Source organism: Phocoena phocoena, chromosome 5 (genome assembly GCF_963924675.1).
Source record: "Phocoena phocoena chromosome 5, mPhoPho1.1, whole genome shotgun sequence".
NCBI classification, from domain to species: Eukaryota; Metazoa; Chordata; class Mammalia; order Artiodactyla; family Phocoenidae; genus Phocoena; species Phocoena phocoena.
In genome coordinates, this window is record NC_089223.1 from 137790227 (window position 1) to 137814673 (window position 24447).

Sequence of the window (24447 nt, forward strand, 5' to 3'; positions counted from 1 at the left end):
AGCAGCCCCATCAGCTGACTCTCCATGAGGCTTCTACTTCCAGATGCCTAAAAATTCCTCCACGTGTCCAGGAAGCAAAGACCTCTCCCCACCACAGAACAAGAAGCGCAGAGAGCAAAGGCAGGACACAGTGTGGCAAAGCCCTGGAGGGTGTCAGTGTGACAGTAAAGTTCTCATCAGAGCCCTAGAGGACACGCTCTTTGTGCATGAGCGTTCTTAGGTGTTAATTACACTGACACCTCTGGCCAGGCCGAGTGAAAGGGAATGACAGAGCTGCTGAGGAAGAAGGAGCGAATACGCAGCGCCCACCCCGAGGGTTCCTGTGGGCTGGTGGGCCTTACCGAGGGAGGGCGGTCTCTTGGACGACACTCTGAACTGGCTGTTGCTCGACTGCACCGTGGTGGCCGTGCAGGACACGGAGGAGGTGGCTGACGACGTGGCCATCACAACTTTGTTTGCTTCCATAAAAGCATCTTGGAAATTGTACAAACATTTCTTTTTCGCAGCATTTTTTTTCTCTTTACTATCCGGAACTGCAGGCGTTTCATTGCTAGATGGAGGTGGAAGAGCTTCAGGTCTTGTTTCTGAGAGTGTTGGCCCTAATATGTCATTCCCTTCAGAGAAGAATGGGAAAATTAAGGCTTCTAAAAGAAAGAGCATTTAGCTAAAACCTAAAGGACATCTGCTGAATAAACTATTAACACTGGGGCTGCTACTGAAGTTAGGATCCCAATGGGATGACACTAGTCAACTAGTTTTCATCTCAGAAGAAAAATTTATTGAGCACCTACTATGTGCCAATTCCTGTGCTAGGTGCTTTCCAAAAGTTATTTAATGTCTTAAAGTACTTTCTGAGCTTAGTACTATCATTCCTATCCTGAAGATGAAGAAACTGAGGCTCAGAGAGGCTAAGCAACTTGCCCAAGGTCACACAGTTAGAAACCCTTTCTAAGCACAGACCAGATGTCAAGTCTAGCTTGCTGTTCTGAGCACATGCAGGGGCGGGGGTGTGGGACCACCAGGGGCTCTGACCACATGAAGACAGAGATGAGGCAGAGGTACCAACCCCTCTTCAGGCATGCCCTGCCCTGCCACTGAAGAAACAGCTGCACCTCAGCAGTTGAGGCCGCAAGGAGGAAGGTGCTTGTTAGAGGGGACAGGTCCCATGTAGGGTCAGTGCAGAAAGAGAGAAAAGGAATGTAAGTCATAGCATTCAAGCCACACCACCCTGCTGCACCGGGTCGAGGTCTGCTGGTCACCAGTGCTCAAGAACCAAAGGCCCAACACTGCACCCTGGAGCCAAGACACTCAGCAGCCCTGGGGCGGGAAAGACCCGGTGTCCGAGGCCCGTCCGGCTCCTGTGCCGGCAACGGGCCGCCAAGCCCAGAGCCTTGCTCCGCTGCGGGCGGCAGACACGGGTGGCTGGAGCAGCCTGAAGGGGCCGAGGGGCCTCCTGCTAGAGGTGGAGGTGAGGGGAAGCAGCAGCCCGGGCCCCTACTGGGGAACTGCAGCAACAGAGAGGGCAATCCACTCAGCACAGATCATTTTAAACTTTAAGAAAGTTTTAATGAGTTCCTTACCAGAAATTGTATCTGGCAAGAAAGCGCCAGGATTCCAGTTCTTATCATTCATCACTTCTGATCCCCAAAGACTTATAAATTTAGAGCTATTCCACTCTGGAGTGTTCCCAAAACAGCTCGGATAAATATGGTCTTGAAGAGATGCACTGAATACCTGATGCTTATTTGTGTGATTCTGAACAGGTGCTGGCGGTAAAGCCTACAAAAAAAAATGTTCTAATCATATATCAAAATTAATATTCTATTTACCTAAGTAGTTAAACTACAAACAGACAAGTCATTACTGAAACCTTGTGGGGTGCGCCTGCCGTGAACAGGTGTCCCGGGGCGCACATCTTGCAGAGGCTTACTTGATTATTTATGAGGCTGTACATGACGGGGCAAATGTGAACCAGATGTAGATTTTAAAAGCAACTGATGCTCAAGGAATATATCAGACAGACTTTAGACAACTCAGTGACTTCTAACATTCCTCCCTAGTCACATTTTATTTTATTTTTTTAAATAAATTTATTTATTTGTTTTTATTTTTGGCTGTCTTGGGTCTTCCTCGCTGCGCGCGGCCTTTCTCTAGTTGCGGCGAGCAGGGGCTACTCTTCGTTGCAGTGCACGGGCTTCTCACCGCAGTGGCTTCTCTCGTTGCAGAGCACAGGCTCTAGGCGTGTGTGCTCAGTAGTTGTGGCTCGTGGGCTCTAGAGTGGGCTCAGTAGTTGTGGCGCACGGGCTTAGTTGCTCCACAGCATGTGGGATCTTCCCGGGCCAGGGATGGAACCCATGTCCCCTGCATTGGTTGGTGGATTCTTAACCACTGCGCCACCAGGGAAGCCCCCTAGTCTCATTTTAAATGAGGCCCATTTGCACGAGATCTGTTCCTGTGGTTTATTCTCATCTGACATTTTAAAAATCACCGTGCACCGCAAGGAAGAGTAGCCCCTGCTGGCCGCAAAGTCAACTTTGGAATCACTCATAAAAATGGTCAGCTCTTACACTGTTCCCTCACACTTGGACAAAGTGCAGTGTTAAGTGTGAAGAAAAGATGGATTCTACATTGAGCTCTAAACCCACCCTCCCCGGGGCGGGGAGGGGAAGACCCTTGTCTGAAGGTGCCAAGAGAGGGCGCTGGGTCCACACATTTATGGGGTGACTGGCCGTCAGCTGCTTCCCTGCACACGTCCTGGGCCCTCCCTCCCCTTGGTCCCCCTGTCCCCGCCCCCCATACCCGCAACAGTCTTCCCCACCGCAGCCAGAGTGGGCTCATGGAATGTGAGTAGGAGGGCGTCACTCCCGCACTCCGGCTGTGCCACTGGTCTCCCACTGCTCTGACGTAAAACCCGGAGTCCTGAACGTGGCCGGCCGCCCCCGTCCTTCCTGCTCACGAAGCCCCTGGACACACGGGTCTTTCCTTGGTCCTCAAACTCCAAGCTACTTCTTAACCCACAACTTGGCTCACACTGTGTCCACTTTCTAGGAGGTCCTAATCTCAGCTCAGACCTTGCTGACTTGCATTTATCCTACTGGCCACAGCCTAGATGTCACATCCTTGGAGAAGTCATCACTGCCTTTGCTCTCACCACCCAGCACCCAGACCACGGGGGGCCTTCCCATCAAACACACTAAAGTCCATTAGTTTTCCCTCTCAGCACTTACCACAGTCATAATTCAAGACTTATCTTTAACCTATTGGTTTAACGTCTGCCTTGCCTCGAGTTACATAAGCTGCAAGGGGACGGGGCCGCCTGGATCCTGGCCCTGCCGCCCCCAGCATCTCGCTGATGCAGCACACGGCCTTCCCTCTGCAGGTGTGTGCCCAGGCCCACCCAGAGGAGCTGCAGGTCTGTGCTGGGAGCGTCCCTGAGGACACAGGAATGAGCAGTGAGTGCTGTGAGCTCAGGTGGGAGGGTTTGGGGATGACTCCCAGGGGCGGTGATGGTCTGGCAGAACCCTGAGGGCCTGGCTGGGCAGAGGGTCGAAGGGAAGGGTCAGAGCACGGGGATGGCCAATGTCCAGGGACAAGTGTGCCACCACCTGACAGGCTGCAGGGGCCACAGCAGAGACAACCCCGTGTGACTTCCGTCCTGAAGGGGCTGGGAAGCCACAGAGGTTTCTACGTAGCAGGGTGAGACGGTCTGGTCAGCTGATTAGAAACATGGATCTGTGGCAACCTGGTGAAGGAGCCAGAGGGGCAAGGATGACGCGGAGAGCAGTTAGTAAGGGGCCGGGGAGGGCTGGAGCGCTGGCGGGGCAGGTGGGGAGGAAGGGGAGGGCTCGGGAGCTCCAGGCCGGCCACGTCTGAGCTGAGACTGCGCTCAGGTCAGAGCTGCTGCCTCTGGCTCCACCCCTGGGAGGCGTGGCCAGTGACGGAGCTGGACGTCCGGGCTGCCCAGTCTGAGGGGTTCAGGGCCAGCCCGCCCTTTACTAGCTGTGTGACCTCAGGCAAATTACTCAATCTTTTTGTGCTTTAGTTTTCTCATCTGTAATTTGGAAATACCTACCTCCAGGGGACGCGGAAAGAATTAAACCAGACAGTGCATGTCAAGGGTTTAGCGTATGGCCGGGCCCAAAGGAGGCATTTCCCAAGTGCTAAGGTGGGTCTCCCTAGACACGAGCCAGGCCCCCACCCCACCCCCGCCCCCGCTTCCCTCCCTCAGCTCGGGCCGCTGAGCAGCTAGCGCACCTGCTGACGGGCTCAGAGAGACGAAGGTGGAGGGTGAGGCTGGAGCGGATTCGGGATTTGAAAGTGGGAAGAAACAGGGCTAGACTGGACGCCCAGGACCAAAGCAGAAGCCTGGACCGGCTGTTCTGGTGGAGCAGCCCCAGGGGCAAAGGGCGAGGACAAGAAACCTGTATTTCAACAGACGTCAGTTTCCACAAAGAAGTGACAAACTAAGAGCTGCTCTGCTGAGAAGGGACGGATGAAAACTAACGATCAAATGGAAGAAGGTTTCTTCGTCTTGAAGACCTTCTGCTCGGGGCAGACATGCCTGACAGGTGGGGAGCGGCCGCTTGCTCACCACGTCAGCTCTGAGGAGCAGCTCGGAACAGCAGAAGCACGTTGAGGGTTCGGAAGCTACTCAAGAACTTCGGAGACCCTCTGGGCATGGCCAAGCGCTGCTGGCTCCTTCCTCCCGGAGAAGGCCTGGCTGACCGCCGGGAGCCGCCGCTTGCGTCTTTCCAGAGGGCCTTTGGTCACCCTTCAGCACTCTGGATACCCGAGCATGACCTCTCTGCAAACCCACCCCACAGGCTCGGGGAGTTCTCCTTCAGTGTTACTTTCCTACTCCGCATCTACAATTCCTATTAAGGTACGTCATAGTATTTTGAGTTTCCAAATTTGACTGTGTTTTTGTCTTCTCTTTAGACCACGAGGTCTCTGAAAACAAGCACAAGGACTAACCAGTTTTATTTTTCTAGCGTGTAGCACAGGGCCTGGCACATACCGGATGTTCAATAAATGGGCAGAATTTAACTTGGCGGAATAAGGGGATGTAGCCATGGAACTGTTATATTGGAGACATAAGTCAACGATTCTATACATCTGATTCACACACCTCTTCAGAAGCCTGTCTACTCAAAACAGGAGGCCCAGCTGTAGAGAGCAAAGGGAGCAGGGGTCTGTAACAAGCAAGCTGTATTTGTACGAATGCTTCTGCACAAGACGCCTACTAACTTCCATAGCTACGGGTTTCCTTCAGGGAAAGAATAGGCACCTGTCACCCAGACCATTCTGGGGCCACGCCTCCATAAAAAACACTAACGACTTAAGCACCAAATCAGCCTCACAACATGTGGCTAACGCTATTAAACTGGAACACTGCTTTCAATCTTTACACAAATCCACATGGCTTCAATTAACAGAAGTTCTCAATTGTTCTCCTCTTTGAGACAGAACTGACTCACGGAAAAGCAAAATTTTGCTTCCAGTGGAAGCTCCGACACACACACTAACTGATGCCCTCACCACGCACGTCTCTGCGTTTATGCAGGAACCTAAGACCCAGCCCGTCTCACACCTAGATGTCATCCCAGACGCCATGAGCACGGAGACGAGAGAGCACAAGGCTGAGCCACTGAGCACAGGCGGGAGAGGCCGCTGACGCCCAGCGTGCAAACAAAACGGTCCACTTATATCCCAGCGAACAAGAGAGTGACGACCCCTCTACTCTGCACTTCTTCTCAGAGGCTCTTCAGTACTCCTGCCAGAGGAGAAGAGGCAAGAGCCCCACCTCTGTTTCGCTGTTTCTCAGCGTCAGAAGAACTGAACTCTGCCTCTGAAATAAAACGCAGATCACAGGTCACAACATGACCCTCAGATGGCAATCTATTTATGACCCTATTTTCCACACAGCATTTTTCTCCCTCGAATTCCAATTGACCTTACACTTGTACCACGTTTAACTTTATGAGACACTTCTGCAGTGGTTGTACACAAGTAACCCGGTGAGGAGGTGACAGGTTCACAGGCCCACAGCCACGTGGGAGTCACATCACCAGGCTCCGCTCAATGCACTGAACTCACTGACCGTTTCCAAATAACCCTTATGCTCCCGTGGAGACTTCAAGACATGTGTCCACCTTCAGCTCCAGGCCCTCCCTAATGGGGTCTCCAGATGGAAAAGACACAGGACTTAAAGCTGGAAGCCTCGAGCACCGCTCCCGGGCCACGCGCAGCAGGGGAGCCTGCTCTGCTGGGGAGCAGGAGGTGTGGCCCATGAGCTCGTCTCCAAGGCCGCAAGTTCTCCCTCCCCAGGTGGGTATGCTCCAGTGAGGGGGGACACTTCGCTTGACGTCCCAGATAACTGGCACCGAGCACTTTTGTAACAAAGGGCTGAGCTATGGAGAAAGCAAGGGAAACGGTCCACAAAGAACTGACAAGAACATGGCAAGAAAAACAGGACCCAGTGCAGGTGCGGGAAGGGATGGCTGCCCTGGGGACGTGTGCGCCATCGTCACCATGAGGAGGGGATGGGTCTGTGGTCCCACGGGAGGAAGGACAGCTGGAGACAAGGGGAGCTGGAGGGTCCCAGAGGGTCAGCTCCCTGCTGGCACCTTTGCACCAGCAAATGCGAACCCTCTCTTGAGGAAGCGTCCCCTATTCAGCACCTGCTGATCAAAACATGATCTCATGATAAAAAACAGATTCAGATCCTCAAGGTTTCATTCAAACACAGAATAACTGTGTGTAAAATGCTTAAAGAGAGGAAAGATGAAAGAAAAAGTGAGCAAGGAACAAGAGAATATAAAAAGTTTCTAACACATTTGAAAAATAAATAAATTAAAGCTTAGAAATAAGAATTACAGGTGGGATTAAAAACTCAAACTTAAGGGGCAGGTTAGACCCAATTATAGAGAACCACTTAACTGGAAGACTGATCCAAAAGAAGTTCCCAGAACAGACTGAGAGACACGGAGATGCATTTCAGGTACGGAGAGACCATCAGGTGTGACGTGCAGGATGAGAAGGTCTAACCAGAGGTCCAGGGAGAGACAGCAGAGCGGTTAAGAGGGAATACAAACAAGATAAAGTGGCTGAGAATCATCAGACGGGGAATTTAAAATTACTCATACGCTGAGGGCTCTGACGGGAAACGTACACAACATGCACGAACAAATGGGTAATATGGGCAGAGAGATTCTAAGACAGAATCAAAAAGAAATGCTAGAAATAAAAAACACTGTAAGAGAAACTAAGAATCAGTAGACTGGACACAGCCAAGAAAAGACTCAATGAGCTTCAAGATAGGTCAGGAGAAACTTTTCAAACTGAAATGCAAAGAGAAACAAGAATTTAAACAAACAAAGAGAACCCCCGAAGAAACCACCACCAACAATGACCAAAAAAGTAGAACAAAATGTCCAAGAGCTGTGGGGCAATTTCAGAACACATTTCAATGTGGTGCCTGGAGTCTGGAAGTAGAGGTGGAACAGGCAGGAGGGACATCTGAAGGACTAACAGCCAAGAACGTCCCAAACTCACAACAGGCACCAAACCACAGACCCAGGAAGCGTGGAGGACACCAAACAGAACAGATGCCTGCAAAATCCACACCCGGGCATATCACATTCAAACTGCAGAAAACCAAAGACAATGAGAAAATCTTGAAAGCGGCCTAAGGGGGTGGAGTTGGGTGGGGTGAGAAACCCCTGCACCTACAGAACGAGGAACGCAATCACAGAGGACATCTCATTTAAAAACATGCAAGCAAGAAGAGTGGAGTTAACTGTGTTTTAAGTGTTCAAAGAAAAAAAACCCCACCAACCTAAAATTCTGTATCCAGCGAAATTATCCTTCAAAAGTGAAGGAGAAATAATGACTTCCTCAGACAAACAAAAACTGAGGGAGCTCATCTCCAGCAGACCTGCCCTGTGAGAAATGTTAAAAGATTCTCTTTAGGCAGAAGGAAAATAATATAGCTCAGAAATTTGGATCTACATAAAGAAAGGGAGAGCAATGGAGAAGGAATAAATACAAGTAAAATAAAATCTCTTATTTTTCTTATTATTAATTGATCTAAAAACTAACTTTGAAGTAGTAATAACAGTGTACTAGGTGCTTAATATATGGATAAATGAAAATAATGACAGCAATGTCACAAGGGATGGGAGGGAGGAATTGGGAATCATCTGTTAAAAAGTACCTATGCTACACAGAAAGCACAATAGTGGTCTCTGAACAGGGACTTAGATGAGTTAAAATGTATGTTCTAATACAACTGCTAAAATTGAAAGAAAGGCATAATCAATACACTAAGAGAAGAGATAAAATGGAATCAGAAAGTGCTCAATTAGAAGTGGAGAAGGCAGGGCTTTCCTGGTGGCGCAGTGGTTGAGTCCGCCTGCCGATGCAGGGGACACGGGTTCGTGCCCCGGTCTGGGAAGATCCCACATGCCGCCGAGCGGCTGGGCCCGTGAGCCATGGCCGCTGAGCGTGCGCGTCTGGAGCCTGTGCTCCGCAACGGTAGAAGCCGCAGCAGTGAGAGGCCCGCATACCGCACACACACAAAAAAGACCTCCGAGGGCTTCCCTGGTGGCGCAGTGGTTGAGAGTCCGCCTGCCGATGCAGGGGACATGGGTTTGTGCCCCGGTCTGGGAAGATCCCACATGCCGCGGAGCGGCTGGGCCCGTGAGCCATGGCTGCTGAGCCTGCGCGTCCGGAGCCTGTGCTCCGCAACGGGAGAGGCCACCAACAGTGAGAGGCCCGCGTACCGCAAAAAAAAAAAAAAAAAAAGTGGAGAAGGCAGAAAAAGAAGCCTCTGATAACAAATAGAAAACAGTTACAAACATGGTTGTTATTAACACGTAAAAGAATCACTTTAAAAGTGAATGGTCTAAATACACCAATGAAAATACAGAGATTATCAGTATATTAAACAACAAGAACCTTCCCCCCTCCCAAAAAACCCAAGATCCAAGGATACCTGTCTACAAGAAACCTACTGTAAGTGGTGGGAGGGGAGAGATACACCATGGAACACTAATCAAAAGATGGTGGAATGGCCATCATCAAAAAATCTAGAAACAGGGCTTCCCTGGTGGCGCAGTGGTTGAGAGTCCGCCTGCCGATGCAGGGGACGCGGGTTCGTGCCCCGGTCTGGGAAGATCCCACATGCCACAGAGCGGCTGGGCCCGTGAGCCATGGCCGCTAAGCCTGCGCGTCCGGAGCCTGTGCTCCACAACGGGAGAGGCCACAACAGTGAGAGGCCCATGTACCGCAAAAAAAAAAAAAAAAAAAAAAATCTAGAAACAATAAATGCTGGAGAGGGTGTGGAGAAAAGGGAACACTCTTGCACTGCCAGTGGGAATGTGAATTGGTTCAGCCACTATGGAGAACAGTATGGAGGTTCCTTAAAAAACTACAAATAGAACTACCATATGACCCAGCAATCCCACTACTGGGCATATACCCTGAGAAAACCAAAATTCAAAAAGAGTCATGTACCAAAATGCTCATTGCGGCTCTATTTACGATAGCCCGGAGATGGAAACAACCTAAGTGCCCATCATCGGATGAATGGATAAAGAAGATGTGGCACATATATATAATGGAATATTACTCAGCCATAAAAAGAAACGAAATTGAGCTATTTGTAATGAGGTGGATAGACCTAGAGTCTATCATACAGAGTGAAGTAAGTCAGAAAGAAAAAGACAAATACCGTATGCTAACACATATATACGGAATTTAAGAAAAAAAAAATGTCATGAAGAACCTAGGGGTAAGACAGGAATAAAGACGCAGACCTACTGGAGAACGGACTTGAGGATATGGGGAGGGGGAAGGGTGAGCTGTGACAGGGCGGGAGAGAGTCATGGACATATACACACTAACAAACGTAGTTAAGGTAGATAGCTAGTGGGAAGCAGCCGCATGGCACAGGGATATCGGCTCGGTGCTTTGTGACTGCCCGGAGGGGTGGGATAGGGAGGGTGGGAGACGCAAGAGGGAAGACATATGGGAACGTATGTATATGTATAACTGTTCACTTTGTTATAAAGCAGAAACTAACACACCATTGTAAAGCAATTATACCCCAATAAAGATGTTTAAAAAAAAAAAAAAGAAAGCTGGTGGAGCTACACTAACTGCAGACAGAGCCGACTGCAGAGCGAGGAAAGTTATCTGGGATAAAGAGGGCCATTACTTAATAATAAAGGGTCAGCTCTGCATGAACACGTAACAATCCTAAACATGTGAGCACCTAACCAAAGAGCATCAAACTACATGAGGCAAAGCCTGACAGAGCTGCCAGGAGAAACAGGTGGATCCACTATTATAGCTGCAGACCTCAACCTTCCCCCATCAGAAATGGGGAGATCCAGCAGGGAGGGATCAGTAAGGACACACCCGAACTCAACAGCACCATCAATCAACTGCTGCTTCATCCCAAACCCGCAGATTACGCGTTGTTCTGAAGGAACATGGAGCATTCACCAAGGAGACCGCATCCTGGGCCACAAAGCACACTAACAAATTTGGAAGGACAGAAGTACAGTGTCTGCTCTCAGACCAGAATGTAATTAAAGTAGAAATCAGTAACAGAAAGATAGCTAGAGAATTCCCAAATATTTGGAAATTAAATTCCCTATCACAATTTTAATTTTTTCTCTAGTATTTCATCACTATATTTACCGCCTGCAACTACTTTTAACTTTCAAAGAACACATCTGAACACACAAATGAAATGTACCATTGGTACGAAGACATCTGAAAACAGAAGTAGTCTTCAAGTTTTTCTAACTTCAGGAAAATGAAATTTTAACAGTGCTCATTCCAAGCATTTTAGGTCTTAAATATATTTGCCCACGACGGCAAAAGTATGAATTAAAAGAATTACAACTACAGTGACATAAAGTCTTCAAGGCGACAGCTGTCATTTAACCAGAGCAGAAATTTCTAAAGGCCCTGACAACACAGAAACACCAGCAGGTCACACTCGGCACCACCTCCCTCCTCCCAGCTGTGCGTGGACCATCACGCTGAACGGTGCTGGCCTCTCCGAGAAACCTGCTCTGACGGACCTGAGGATGAGTCTGTGTCCTTCTAATACAGCGCATTTCTTCTCTACCGTCTCCTACGGGGCTGGGAACACACGATGCATTTAGGTACAGACGCAGCCACAGTACTCAAGTAAGTCAAACTAACTCCAGTAACACAAACCAACTTTGCAAAACCTGGTTAAGTGACAACGTAAGATTGTTTAGAAAAGCAAACATGTTTATACCAGGTACAAATGAAGTATTCTGTCAAATGCATCTCAGTTTTCCAAATAAAAATGGCACCCAACTAGTGTATTTTAAATGTATTTGAATAATCTTGACATTAATACTAAAGTGGCTGAAATACAGCTTAACAGCTCGTCCTCCACATTTGCCTTTCCAGCCACGAATCTTTCACATCTATCTACTGGATTACAGTTTAATTATTATCAGATAAATAGATCTCGATAGAGATGATGCTCCCCCCGAAATGTTCTCCTTCCCCTTTACCTTCTATAGACTACTTAAAACGTCCTGAGAAAAGGCCAAAATTCAGGGGCGGGGGGGGGGAATATCAGTTTTAACTAGAGGTCCCAATAGCCTTTGGGGATAATCAATTTCACTACTTTACTTGAAGATTTTTAGGAACTAATTCTTGAACAGCTTCCACCAGCAAGAAAGTATGAGAGACCATTCTATACTCTTTTCTCTGGGTGGTTCCCTAGGGACTAGCAACTGGAGCTCCATTCAGGTAAGAACGGGGAGCCAACAGCTTCCCGAACTCATACGTTCACCCAGAGGGCAAGGGCTGTGGATCAGGGAGACCATGAAAATAGCCTGGCCTCGAATACACACCTGAATGATGCTACTTAAAATCACCTGATTAACAAAGGTATCATTAAGCGTTCAAATTGAGCAATTCAATCTAATAAAATTTAAGCATAAATGTGAGTGGTCACCAAGCACTTATCATAAGAGAACAAGACAAGCTGATTACACTCTGTTATAAACCAGTGGTTATAATCTCTCTCGCCTGTGCCCCTCCCCAGCTATGGCTTTCTTGAGAAAGCCCCTTTCAGGCCACGTCCTCCCTTTCTCTCCCAGTGGAGAATCACTGCTTTAAGTAACGTTATCAGTAGAGTTTGGGGAAAATTCTACTTTTGACTGACTAGAACTAATAACACGAGGCCGAGTAAGTGACCAAAAAATAAAAATTCATGATAAGAGTCAATAAAGGTAAGTTCAAAATAGTTAGAGAGGCACAAAGAACGAAACTAACCTGAAAATCTCACTGCAAAGTCTAAGATACTGAACATAAACCTGAGGTTCTCGGAGAAGAAATGCACGCAAATCACACTTTCCCAGCCCCTCACTACTCTCCTGGCCAGGCCTCCCGGTCTGCCCCCAGCCCCTCCCACTCATCACCTGCCGGCACACAGGCTTGCACCGCATGGCACCCAGGGTCCCTCCTTCAAGCTTGTTCCTTTCTACATAAAAGTCCTCGGTCTCGTGCTTAGAGGACAGCCATTTTAGACCCAGTAGAGCCCAGCCAGTGTTAGAGGACTCATGTCACATTCAAATTATTTTACCCACTACACTGAGAAAAAGAGCCAGGCCTCGAAAAGCTGCTGGTAGAGAACTGACCTGCTCTCTGGGTGGGGAGAAGCCCTGTGTGGAAGGTCCCCGAGCACAACCCGTCACTCCGGCACCATCTGAAAAACTCTTCACGTACTAGTTAATTCTGGAGGAATAAACCATGACTTTCATGATTGTTTTTTTACAAGTGCAAAGGTTCAAAATTCTAAGAGGTGAAGGTATTACGGTAAAAGGAAACATTTACAGACCCTCCAATCAAGCGTGGATGCTGTCCTACACAAGCTGCCAATTTATGGGTTTCCGTTTGTTTCAACATGTACCCCTCAAGGTCCGAGTGACGGGTGAGCTTTCCAGCCCTTTCTGCCCTGACTTACCTTACTGTGTGTGAAGGGGGGCGCTGTGTACAAGGTGGGGTGGATGAGAGGGCGAGGCAGGTGTGGGACGGCGTGCAAGGGCACATGTCCATGGATGTGGGGGTAAAGATGCAGAGCGGGGTGTGTGGGCTTCTCGGGGCTCAGGAACTGGTGGCCGGGAGGAAGGGCTCCAGCCGTCACTGCCGACGGCGTCAATCCAGACGCCTCTTGTTTACAGACGTGACATTCACAAGTGTTTGGAGCTTGCTCTGCCTAAAGGGAAGGAAAAAGGAAGTATTTAGTAAATGAGTATTTAGTATTTAGGGAAACAAAGAATTGTATGGACTGAATTAGAGCCAGTCACACAGCAGATACAAAGGCAGCAGGGCCCGTCCTGACACCCCAGGTTGACGGGTCCCTCCTTGTGAGGTAAACGAGGGCCCCCAGGACTGGGACTGAAAAGACCTGAAAAGAGAAGGGGGTGCGCACCTCCCCCCAGCTGGGTGCACCCCGCGCCTGTCTGAGCAGGGGCAAGGGGACTGGCAAGACGGCAGAGCGGAGAGAGGGGGCTGGGGCCAAGGACAACAAGACCACCGGTGCCACGCTCCGCCGGGCTCACACTGCTTAACGGACGGTTACACAGAGATTCTTCAAAATGCACCAGAGATGGGACTTCCGGCTAAGGTGGAATGAAGCAGTCGGTGACTCTTCTCCCTCAAAACAAGTGTAAAACTGAACACAATTGTCAAAGGCAATCGTTTTGAGGCTCTGGAAATCAACCAAAGGAAAAAAACAAATTGAGAAGCGTTTATTCACGCAAATCTGCTAGAACTTTCAGGTGAGAACAGAAGGGGTCTAGCCTTCTTGCCCAGGGCTCTTCCTGTTCCCAACTCCCCACACTCCTTAAAAAATTAAACTTTAAAACAAACAAACAAAAAAACGTAACTCAAGAATCAATAGCAGAATTAAAATGGTACACTAAAATTTTCTTTGATATGAAAAAAGGAAGTAAAGGAGGGACAGAGGTACAAAAAACATGAGACATATAGAAATAACCAGCAAAATGGCAAATGTAAATATTGTCAATAATTACATTAAATGTACATGACTCATTTCAAACAAAAGGCAAGGACTGATGGACAGGATAAAAATATGAGACCAAACTAAAAGACTAGAAGGCAAATTTTAGACTCAAAGACACAAAGAAGCCGAAATTAAGAGCTGAAAAAATATATAACAGTACTCCAAAGACAGGTGGAGTATTAGTATTAGACAAAACAGTCTAAGATAAAAAGTATTAGCAGGGAAACAGTTCATAATGACAAAAGGGCCAATATATTAGGGAGACAGAACAATAATCACATGGATACACATTCAACAACACTGCCCCAAAATGCATGAAAACAAAAACCGGCAGATTTGAAAGAGGAATAGACAACCCAAAAGGTATACTTGAAGACTTCAATATGTCTCTCTCAAAAATTTTCAGAACTAGATAGAAAATCAGGAAGGATATAGAAGACTTGACTAACGCTAATGCTATCAATCAACTTGACCCAACTTTCATTTACAGGCCGCTCCACCTAGTAGGGGCAGAATACAAATTACATTCAAGTGCACCTCTAGGACAGACCACATGTTAGGCCATAAAACAAGTCTCAATAAATTTGGAAGCTCTAAAATCAGTAATCTAAGCTTTAGATTCAACAAGCTAGAAACAGAACAAACCAAACCCAAAGAATATAGAAAGAAACATTGGAGATCAGAACAGAAATCAATGAAAGAGAAAAAGAGACAAACAGAGAAAAGTAACAAAACCAAAAATTGGTTATTTACAAAAATGGACAAACCTATAGCCAGACTGACTGAGGGGGTTAAAAAGGAGTAAACAAAATTACCCAAATCAGGAATTAACATCACTACAGACTCTACAGAATTAAAAGAGAGTATAATAAACAACCATATGATATCAAATTAGACAATTTAGATGAAATGGATAAATTCCTAAAAAGACACAAATTATTAAACTCAACCCAAGAAGAAACAGAAAATCTGAATAGACCTGTAGTAAGTAAACAAAATTTGAATTAGTAATTACAAAATTTCCCACAAAAAGAGACCAGGCTCATGGGATTTCACTTGTGAATTCTATCAAATATTTAAGAAATCTCAATCTTAGACAAATTCCTTCAGAAAATATATGCAGAACAAACAATTCCCAACTCATTCTATGAGGCAGGCCAGGTATCACCCTGATACCAAAGCCAGACAAAGACATCATAAGGATGGACAACTATAGACCAGTTATCTTTTATTAGCACAGATGCAAAAACCCTAACAAAATAACCAATCAAGCAACATATGAAAAAGGGACTACATGCCATGAGCAAGTGGAATTTATCCCAGGAACACAAGGTTGGTTTAATATACGAAAATCACTTGATGAGATACACCACGGTAACAGAATAAAGGATGAAAACCACAGGGACATCTCAACAGATGCAGAGAAGGCATCTGAAAAACCCAAAGCATGTTCATGATAAAACTCCCAAGAAACTAGGAGTAGATCGGAATTTCCTCAACTTGACAAAGGACATCTACGAAAAACCTACAGCTAGCATCATACTTTACTGGTCAAAGACTGAATGCTTTCCCCCTAAGACTGGGAATAAGCAAAGACATCTGCTTGCACCACTTCTATTCAACACTGTACTGGAGGTTCTAGCTAGCTCAATAAGGCAAGAGTAGGGAATTAAAAGAATCCAGACTGGAAAGGAAGAAGTAAAACTGTTTATTCACAGACAACATGATCCTGCATGTATAAAGTCCAAAGTAATCTACCAAAAAGAAAAAACAAAAAACCCCAAAACCACAAAACTTCAACCCTTCTAAAACAAGTTTATTAGCAAAGCTGCAGAATTCAAGATCAATATATAAGAATCTATTGTATTTCTGTATATTACCAACAGTCAACTGAAAATCGAAATTAGAAAACACCTTTACTATAGAATCAAAAGACATCTAATACTTAAGAATAAACTTAAGAAACATGTTTGAGAACCACAGACTAGAAATTTTTAAAAACTGCTGAGAGAAATCAAAGATGACCTAAATAAATGGAAGCAGCATGGTCACTGACTGACAGATTCAATTTTGTTGAGACTGTATTTTCCCAAAATTGATCCTTATCATCCCACAAATAAAAGATTAGGCCCAGAGAAGTTTGCTGATGAATTCTATCAAATATTCAAGAATTCAATGCAACCTCTATCAAAATCCAAGCAGGTCTTTTTGGAGAAGGTAACAAATTGTTCCTAAAATGTATACGGGGAATTCCCTGGTGGTTCAGTGGTTAGGACTCGGCGCTTTCACTGTGGGGGCCCAGGTTCAATCCCTGGTCGGGGAACTAAGATCCCACAAAGCCATGCAGTATGGCAAATAAATAAATAAATAATACTAAATAAAACAAAAAATAAAATGTATATGGAAATGCACACAGATTTTGAATGCATTTAGACTTTGAAAAGGCTAAACAATTTTGAAAAAGGCCCACCAAGCTGCAGGGCAGATCCTACCCGACTTCCAAACTTACAGTAAAGCAACAGTCAAGTAGAGTACGGGTTTAAGGACGCGGAGATCAAATGAACAGGATCCTGAGCACAGACATTAACCCATACATTTATAGTCAATTGATTTGCAATAAATAGCCAATGCAATCCAACAGGGGAAAGGGTGGCCCTTTCAACAAGTGGTACTGGGACAACTGGATACCCAAATATGCAAAAAGGTGAATTTGGACCCTAACCTCAGACCATAAGCAAAGCTGAGTCAAATGGACCACAGACCTAAGTAAGAGCTAAAATTATAAATATTATAGAGGAAACGAGAGTTTTGTATTAGGTAAAATTTTCTTGGATATGACGTCAAAAGCATGATTCATAAAAGAAAAAATTTATAAACTGGAATGCATCAAAATTAATAACTTCTGCTTTTCAAAAAACACCATAAAAATACTAAGACATACCACGGACCCAAAGAAAATATCTGTAGATCACATACTTGATAAATGACTTGTACCAATATATACCAATATATAAAGAACTCTTTTTTTTTTTTTTTTAATATTTATTTATTTGGAGGTGCTGGGTCTTAGTTGTGGCACGTAGGATCTTCGTTTCAGTATGCGGAATCTTTAGTTGCAGTGTGTGGACACTTAGTTGAGGCATGCAGGATCTAGTTCCCCGACCAGGGATCGAACCCGGGCCCCCTGCACTGGGAATGTGGAGTCTTAGCCAATGGACCACCAGGGAAGTCCCCACAAAGAATTATTAAACTCAAAAACAAGACAGAGAAGGAAATGCAACCCAAACGGCCCCTAAACATATGACAGAATGTGTTCACCTTTGCCCACAGAAAATGGAATGAAAACTGAAACCTCACGGGGTTACCACTTCTCATCTACCAGACTGGCAAGAGTTCAAAACTCTTCCAGGGGGAGGGGAGGGCACCACGCTCTGACCCGGTAAAGCCACTCCTGGTGACCGCTCCTAGGGACAGAACTGCCTACGTATAAAATGTCAGATATGTAAGGTTACTCACTGAATAGTTTATGATGGGGAAACAAACGGAAGCAAACACAAGTGTCCGTCAGCAGGGACTAAAAAGAAAAACAAAACGAAACTATGACACGTCCACACAATGGAATACAAAGAGACCAGCAGCGGAGCAAGAGGAAGTGCGCCCTGTACAGGTGAAGCTGGTCAGGACACACTGCTAGGAGGGAAGAGAACAGAGTGTGCATTAGTATAAGCCTTTCTCATGAAAAGGCGAAGAATATTTGTATTTGCATAAATAAACACTGGAAGGACCTAGTTTTAAATAGGTAAAGCTGGTTACGTATTGGGACTAGGGGCTGGGGGTGAGCAGGCGCTGCAGCCGGTAGAGGAGGAAGGAGGTGGGAGCGGGACTTCTCAGGGTAGTAACACCTTCTGGTGTCCTTTCCTGCAGATTTACACCACCTACTAAAATGGTTTTAATCAGCCTGGTCCTTCATTTGTTCTTCCTTCCATTTAAAAACTGCCTGAGCGCCTATTATAAAACTCTGAGTCTCTAAGAAAAAATAACAGTCTGGTAAGGTACCCGCACCTTTGGTTAACAGAAAAACAGATACCTATCAGGATAGAAAAGCTCCCTCACAAAACCAACCTTTTCTGAAATTTTAACATTCCACTGTTTCATTTTATTAAAAAAAAGCCCTTCCCTTGCTTCCCAGACAAGAAAACCTCCCCAACGCTTAAACATCTGGAGCCACTGTGCGGTGCCGCAGTCAAGATGACACTGATCACAGATTCAGGAAAGAGGAACAGGACTGAAGTGAGGGTGCGGGTCACGTCTGCTTATTTGCAAGTATGCCTCGACTCTCTCCAGGCCTAATCTGCAGAAGTTTTTCGAAATAAAATAATTCTGTGTTCAATAACGCTCATGTTTAGAGAAACCAGAGGCAGAAAAGAGACCTCTGGCAAAACAAAGTTCGAAAAAATAAAATCATACCTGCTGAGTTGAGTAAGACGGGGGTGGACTGTCCACTTTACTTTCCTCCTTCCCAGGGCTCCCGTCTCCTAGAGCTGTGTCTTCCTTCGGGGCTCCCGGGGGCTCCCCACTACTTTCGCCGTCTGCCTCCTCGTCATCAGCCTCTGAAGAACTACTGCTGGTACTGCTTACCTGAGGGGACTTTAAAAACAACCCTTTGTAATTTTCACTTTTTGAAACAGAAGAATGGAGGCAACTGACACACCAGACACCGTCTGATGTCACTTACTGTCACTATGAAGACGCATGCCCATACCTCGTCCTTCAGGGCCATGTTTTCCCCGCCACCGTTCAGTTCACCGTGGATTCCATTCATGCTGGCCACCACCTCGGCATCGTCATAGTTACTCAGCGGATAAATATCAGCAAACTTAGCTGACAATGGCGCAACATCTTCATCGTCACTACAACTGAGAAAGCAGAGACGTCACCAGGAGGCCGCTCTCCGCAAGCACAGCGAACGCACCACCCGCCAAGCAGACACCGCGCTCGTTCACAGGAGTGCTGCACGGAGTGCCACGCATGCCCCTCAGCATCTCCTCGTAACCTGAACGCACGAGGAAACGCCTGGAAGATTACCATTTGTGCTATCTGGAAGAACGGAAAACAAGACTCCAGAAGGAGAAACATTAAGGAAACCACAGAATTCAATCAGATTAATTGATGTTGTACATCTACTCAAGTCGAAGTGCCCTGGTGTACAACTGTTCTCTCTGCCATTTCCAAGCAGACACAATTTTGGATTCTAATTAAAGGGGTACGGAGAACAACCGTAGGTCTTTACCGTTTGTTTTTATAACCGCCAAAATTTCAGACACAGCCAGCTCAACAAAACATTAAAGGCACTTATGTGACAAAATACTACAAGATTTTTCACTACAAGGCCAGCTGTGGCCAAGTCCACTCATAATCTCAATTACCAGCTTTAGCAAGACATCCAAGCGATGGGCAAATGGAATAGCTACCAAAAAAAAAAGTAAGGAGACTTCAAGGCTAGAGCCTATGAAGACCACTTAAAATGTATGACTTTCTGGTACATGAAAAGAGCTGGCGCAGAGCTCCTGGCTCAGTGTGCATGGTTCAAGGCATGACTGTAAATGGACACCCCACGGGTCCACGTAAACATGCCACCGCGTCTGCCTTGAGCCTCAACACTCAGTGGCCTCCAGAAGGAACAAGCCTAAGAACTGGAGACCTTCTGGCTTTAGGGAAGAGTGTCCAGAATTGCCAAACTCAGGTTCTTTTCCACTTCTAGGAAAACAAGCGTCAATAGACTACAACGTGCTACCATCCGGAGCTCATCACAGCAAGCACGCACAGTGCCCAGCAGGCCTCCTGGGGTCCCGCTGCACCTGAGCTAACAGCAGGCTTTGCCCTGGGCAGCACCCACACCTGCTCCCGAGGTGTTAGCATCACCACGACCCAGAGGAGGAAGCCAAGGTGCAGAGATGAAGGAACTAAACCACGCGCTCCGTGCAGTGGAGGCGACCCCAGGACCCGTGAAGTCCAGACAGCACTGCAGCCCAGCGACTAAACCGCCACGCTTCTATTTCACCAACGTAGAAGCGGCACCACGAGAGACAACACGAGCCAGCGGCCACATGGAGCTCCTCGGATCACAGAGCGTCTACCGGGAAGACACGGATCACAAGGTGCTGGCGGCCAGAGGCCCAGAGCATCCGCACACGGCCCCGGCTCCGCCACTCAACGCAGCATGGGAGACCACGGCTGGCGCCAGCCGCCAGGACACAGGAGCTGGGCGAGCTCTTCCAATGTAAGTTCTTACTCGACTGCCCACGCTGAACTGCGGGACGCTCCTGTGATGAGCTAGCTGGCAGCTAGCTGGGAAGCCCTCAACACTCTGCACCGGCTCCGAGAGCACAGGGCTTCTACAGCTATGAAGCACCTTGAGTTCAGTGAAAGGAGTCACGGTGTTCAGGCCAATCCCTTTACTATTATTCTGTGTTTGAGATCAAATCCATATTGAGAATTGAAAGACTCCGAAGGAAAGCCTCAGAGTCACCGTGCGAAATCCAGACGGGGGAAGCGAGAAGTCTGAGAAATGCGGGGCACCATCCCTCCACTGGGAGCCATGGCGGGGGGGCCGGTCACCTCCACAGGGCTCCCGGCACCCACACACACTGTGACATGCAGAGGGCATGTTTTATTTCTTAAAACATATACCCGCGTGCAGCCTGTCCAGAAGCTAGAGCAGGTAGCCTCAACACGAGACACGGCCGCAAGTCCCAAGAAACACGGGCCCACTCCCCTCCCTGTGAACTGGCGACAGCTGCACAGCCACCTCGCTTGTACAAAACATCCTTCTAGGTAATGCGGGAACACGGAGAACAGAACCTTTCAGTCGCTTGCTAAAGTGATCATCTGAGTTCTTAGCAAGACATGGAACAAGCATGGATGCTGGGCTGACGATGAGGCGGAACGAGCAGCGGGCTGGCCACCCGTGATTCAGTGAGCGCGGGTCAGGCCGGCGCTGGGAAACACTTCCCTGCAGACCAGCATGTGTTTGTTTGCCTCACTGCGGTTATTCATTCACCTTCTTTTAGGCAGGTCATGAAACAGGGTCACAGTTTGGGCTTCCTGATGCCATGTTTTAAAAGCTGTTTAGAAAAATGAAGGGTCCTTTCTCTTGAAAAGCACTGTAATGCTATCCACACTTCTGCAGACGTTACTGTCTCTACTTCTCATCACTGGATTAGTTACATTTCTGAAACCTTATGACAAAGTCACGACTTACAAAGTTGGTGCAGAGCCATTGTCTGTGAGGATGAGTCTGGGATGTTGCTGAACTGTAATGGGTGAGCTGGAACCTGACCCTGAGCTTGCTGATGACACGCTAGGTGGGCGCATCTCAGAGAGATAGTCGGGAGCAGAGTCCACCTGGAGTGGTAGCTGGTGAATGTGGATGTCGCCAGTGACGGGGGGGTCCATGATACCACAAGTGAGGATGTGTGAGAGGCTGCAGTCATCGCAAGCACATCTGATTGGGAATTAAGGACAGTTACCGAGACAGCCAACAGAGAAGGGCAGACCGTGCTCTTCAGAGGTTGGTGCCGGCCCTCTGTGGGGTCAGCGAGGGTCCCGCGGCCCGCTGCGCGCACACGCAGGCTCACCTCCTCCTGTAGTTGCAGTTGGGGCAGTCGGGCATGCTCAGTCGCGACGACAGCACGTGCCTCATGGTGTCCGTGAAGCTGTTCTCGCCAGCGACGGCCTTCTTGTTCGTCAACTGGAGGAAATCACGAGACAACGGGTTAGTTTTGCAAGACGCGCCGCCCCGTGACACAGCTTATATTTTCCAGTAATTGTGGTAGTGTGTGTCACACTCAGAACCAATGACCACAGCTTCCTAAGGTGGGGCAGGGCCAGGAAAAGGGGCCGCAGAGGTGTGAGGCACACAGCCGTGAGGCTGGGAGAGGCCCTGACACAGGCCAGGGACCAGTAACCCCTAATAGGCTTCCTCACCAGCAAACACGCTGCAGCACCCCTCACAGCAGACACCCAGCCTTTACCCTGAATCTGCCATGGGCTTTGTACTTGCTAGGTACCAGGAACGTAGAGATAATCACTGCCCTCAAGGAGCTTAGATTCTGGAAGAGGGGACAGGCAAGAAACCAAATTTGAAGACCGTGACGTAGAAGGTGCCCCGGGAGATCTGCTCAGCATGCTGGAGGGGTGGGGAAGCTGCTCGGCAGGTGCCAAGCCTCAGCAAGGCCCAGGTGCAGTGCTGGTTATCCCGTCAGAGGCAAGGAGGGCGTCCGGGCCAGCGAAGAGCACTGAGCTGGGCATCCCCTCACGAGACCCTCGGCGGCTGCTGGGCCTGGGCTGAGCAGGAGTGCGTCTCGGGGAACAGCCTCACCGCCATCAGGCCTGTGCACACAGAGCCGTGGCACCCAGCGCCCACGAGTTACACAGACGCTTATGAGGCACGATGGAAGCTGGACAGTCAGCACAAAGGCCGCAGTGGGCGGGTGGGAAGGAACGCAGCAGTGAGGAAGGCCAGCTAGAGAGGACGCCAGTGGAGCATGGAGGAGGGGGGACCCGGGAACCACCTAGGAAGCGGCACCTCAACTTCCACTGGAGCGGGCGAGCCTCTGGATTTTAGGGAAGGAGCCTGTGGCCCGGCTTGGGCAACGGGATGGGTGGTGGCCAGAAGAGCCGTGGGACAGGACAGAAGCCACACAGGTAAGCGAGCGGAGCACGGCTGCCCTCTGTCTACCTGGGGCGCCCAGAGGAGACCACGGGTGCGGGCGAGGCTAGGGCCACCGACACCTAGGGAAGGCCAAGGGAGCACGCCCGGCAAGGGAGACTAACTGGGAGAGAAGCCAGCACATGCACGGGAAGCAAGTTTCCCAGTGAAGCCCAATGCCCTGAGACCACCACAGCGCAGCCCCCGGGAGTTCTGCCAAAGCGGCAGGCAGAGGAGTGGGGGGAAGAGCCGCTGGAGGAAGGGGTGCGCCGGGGCCGCCAGTAGCCACGGCGAAGGCATGGCCCCTGGCACTCGTGGCGCGCACCAAGTCTCAGCCCTGCGACTTCACCGTATGCACCCTGGTGAGTAAACCGGGGACACGCCACCCGCCTAGGAGGAGTCCGTGGGGACTCCCGGGTGGCTGTGGCCCGAGCGGGTGGCTCTGTAAACGCGGGTGTCCCCTGAGGGATACAGGAGAGAAGGAAGTCGGAAGGAAAACCAGTTTACACCACTGCCACGCCCAGTGAGCAGAACATGCAGTGTGGTGTTGAAGCGCCGGTCTTTTGGAGCCGTCCACCTGCAGGGAGCAATTCCCATTCCTGTGAACCGCCCCTCCGGCCCCCAGCCTCACCTGCTCTTCCATGAATCGCCTTTGTTTAAAAAGCTCCCAGTCTTCTGTTAGCATGCGCTGTTTGGTTTTCATTGTCATCTAATTCATGGGGGATGTAAAAAACAAAAAGTCTTAGTACCAGCAAGAGCTACCCTGGACATTTTCAAGGGGAGACTTTTAAAACGATACATACAAGAGACCGCGTCTGCGGACAGAAGCCGCAGCACTACAGAAACGCTACCTTATACTCGATCTCAGCGCCTCACGCGACTCGCTCAAAATCATCGCAAACACTTTTCTTGCATGAAAAACACAGCGAGGAGTTCAGATTTTAAAGAGAAATTAACGTATCAGAGGTGGATCTGTCAATACGGTGAGTGGACAGTCACAGTTCACTGAAGAACCACGAGGGGCCCTGCACGTCAAGTGTGAGCCCTGGGGAGGTCGCCCTGAGTGCCACAGCAGGCAACAGGGGCTGCAGAGGGAGGGGGCGGGGGCCGCTGTTTAAGCACGAGCTTCAGCTTGTGAAGATGAGGGAGTTCTGGAGCTGAACAGCACTCAGTATGAATGAACTGTAGACGTAGAAACGGTTAAGGTAGTAAATTTTGAGTAACGTAGATTTTCCCACAACTAAAAAGAAACTGAGGGGAATAGGGAATTAAGAATGGGCTCAAGGCACTGCCTTATTTGAAGGAGGAGGCTACGAAATGATTAAATCTTGGTGTTTATATAAATGTATTCTTGTAAATTAACCACTGAAAGGATATGGGATACATATCTTCAAAATTACTAGAAGAAAAAAAAAAACGGAAGAGGGCGTATATTCAGTCCTACAGGGAAGGACACACCACAACCGGCAGCGCTCCCAGCTGCTGGACGGAATGCTGCTCGACACAGGAACCACCTAATAAACAGCCTATTACATCTTCAAATTGAAACACACAAACAAAAAACTGCCCATTAAACCCTCCAAAATGAAACAAGAGTAACTTAATAAAATCAAATTCATGCACTTAAAATTTTTTAATAGTTTAAAAGTAT

The 24447-nt window shown here is 48.2% G+C and overlaps 1 protein-coding gene across 2 annotated transcripts in view; it reads right to left on the reverse strand.

Annotated features, from left to right (window-relative positions):
- The window catches only part of FAM193A (family with sequence similarity 193 member A), a 100225-nt gene that overhangs the window by 27252 nt on the left and 48526 nt on the right, over nt 1-24447 (reverse strand). For both annotated transcript variants that reach the window (XM_065877709.1, XM_065877708.1), the window contains exons 7-14: nt 23428-23505; nt 21724-21836; nt 21348-21590; nt 18849-19002; nt 18554-18733; nt 13025-13276; nt 1581-1779; nt 342-614 (exon numbers count right to left, since the gene is read on the reverse strand). In XM_065877709.1, coding sequence (XP_065733781.1) covers nt 342-614; nt 1581-1779; nt 13025-13276; nt 18554-18733; nt 18849-19002; nt 21348-21590; nt 21724-21836; nt 23428-23505 — 1492 coding nt within the window. The remainder of the gene's footprint in view (nt 1-341; nt 615-1580; nt 1780-13024; nt 13277-18553; nt 18734-18848; nt 19003-21347; nt 21591-21723; nt 21837-23427; nt 23506-24447) is intronic.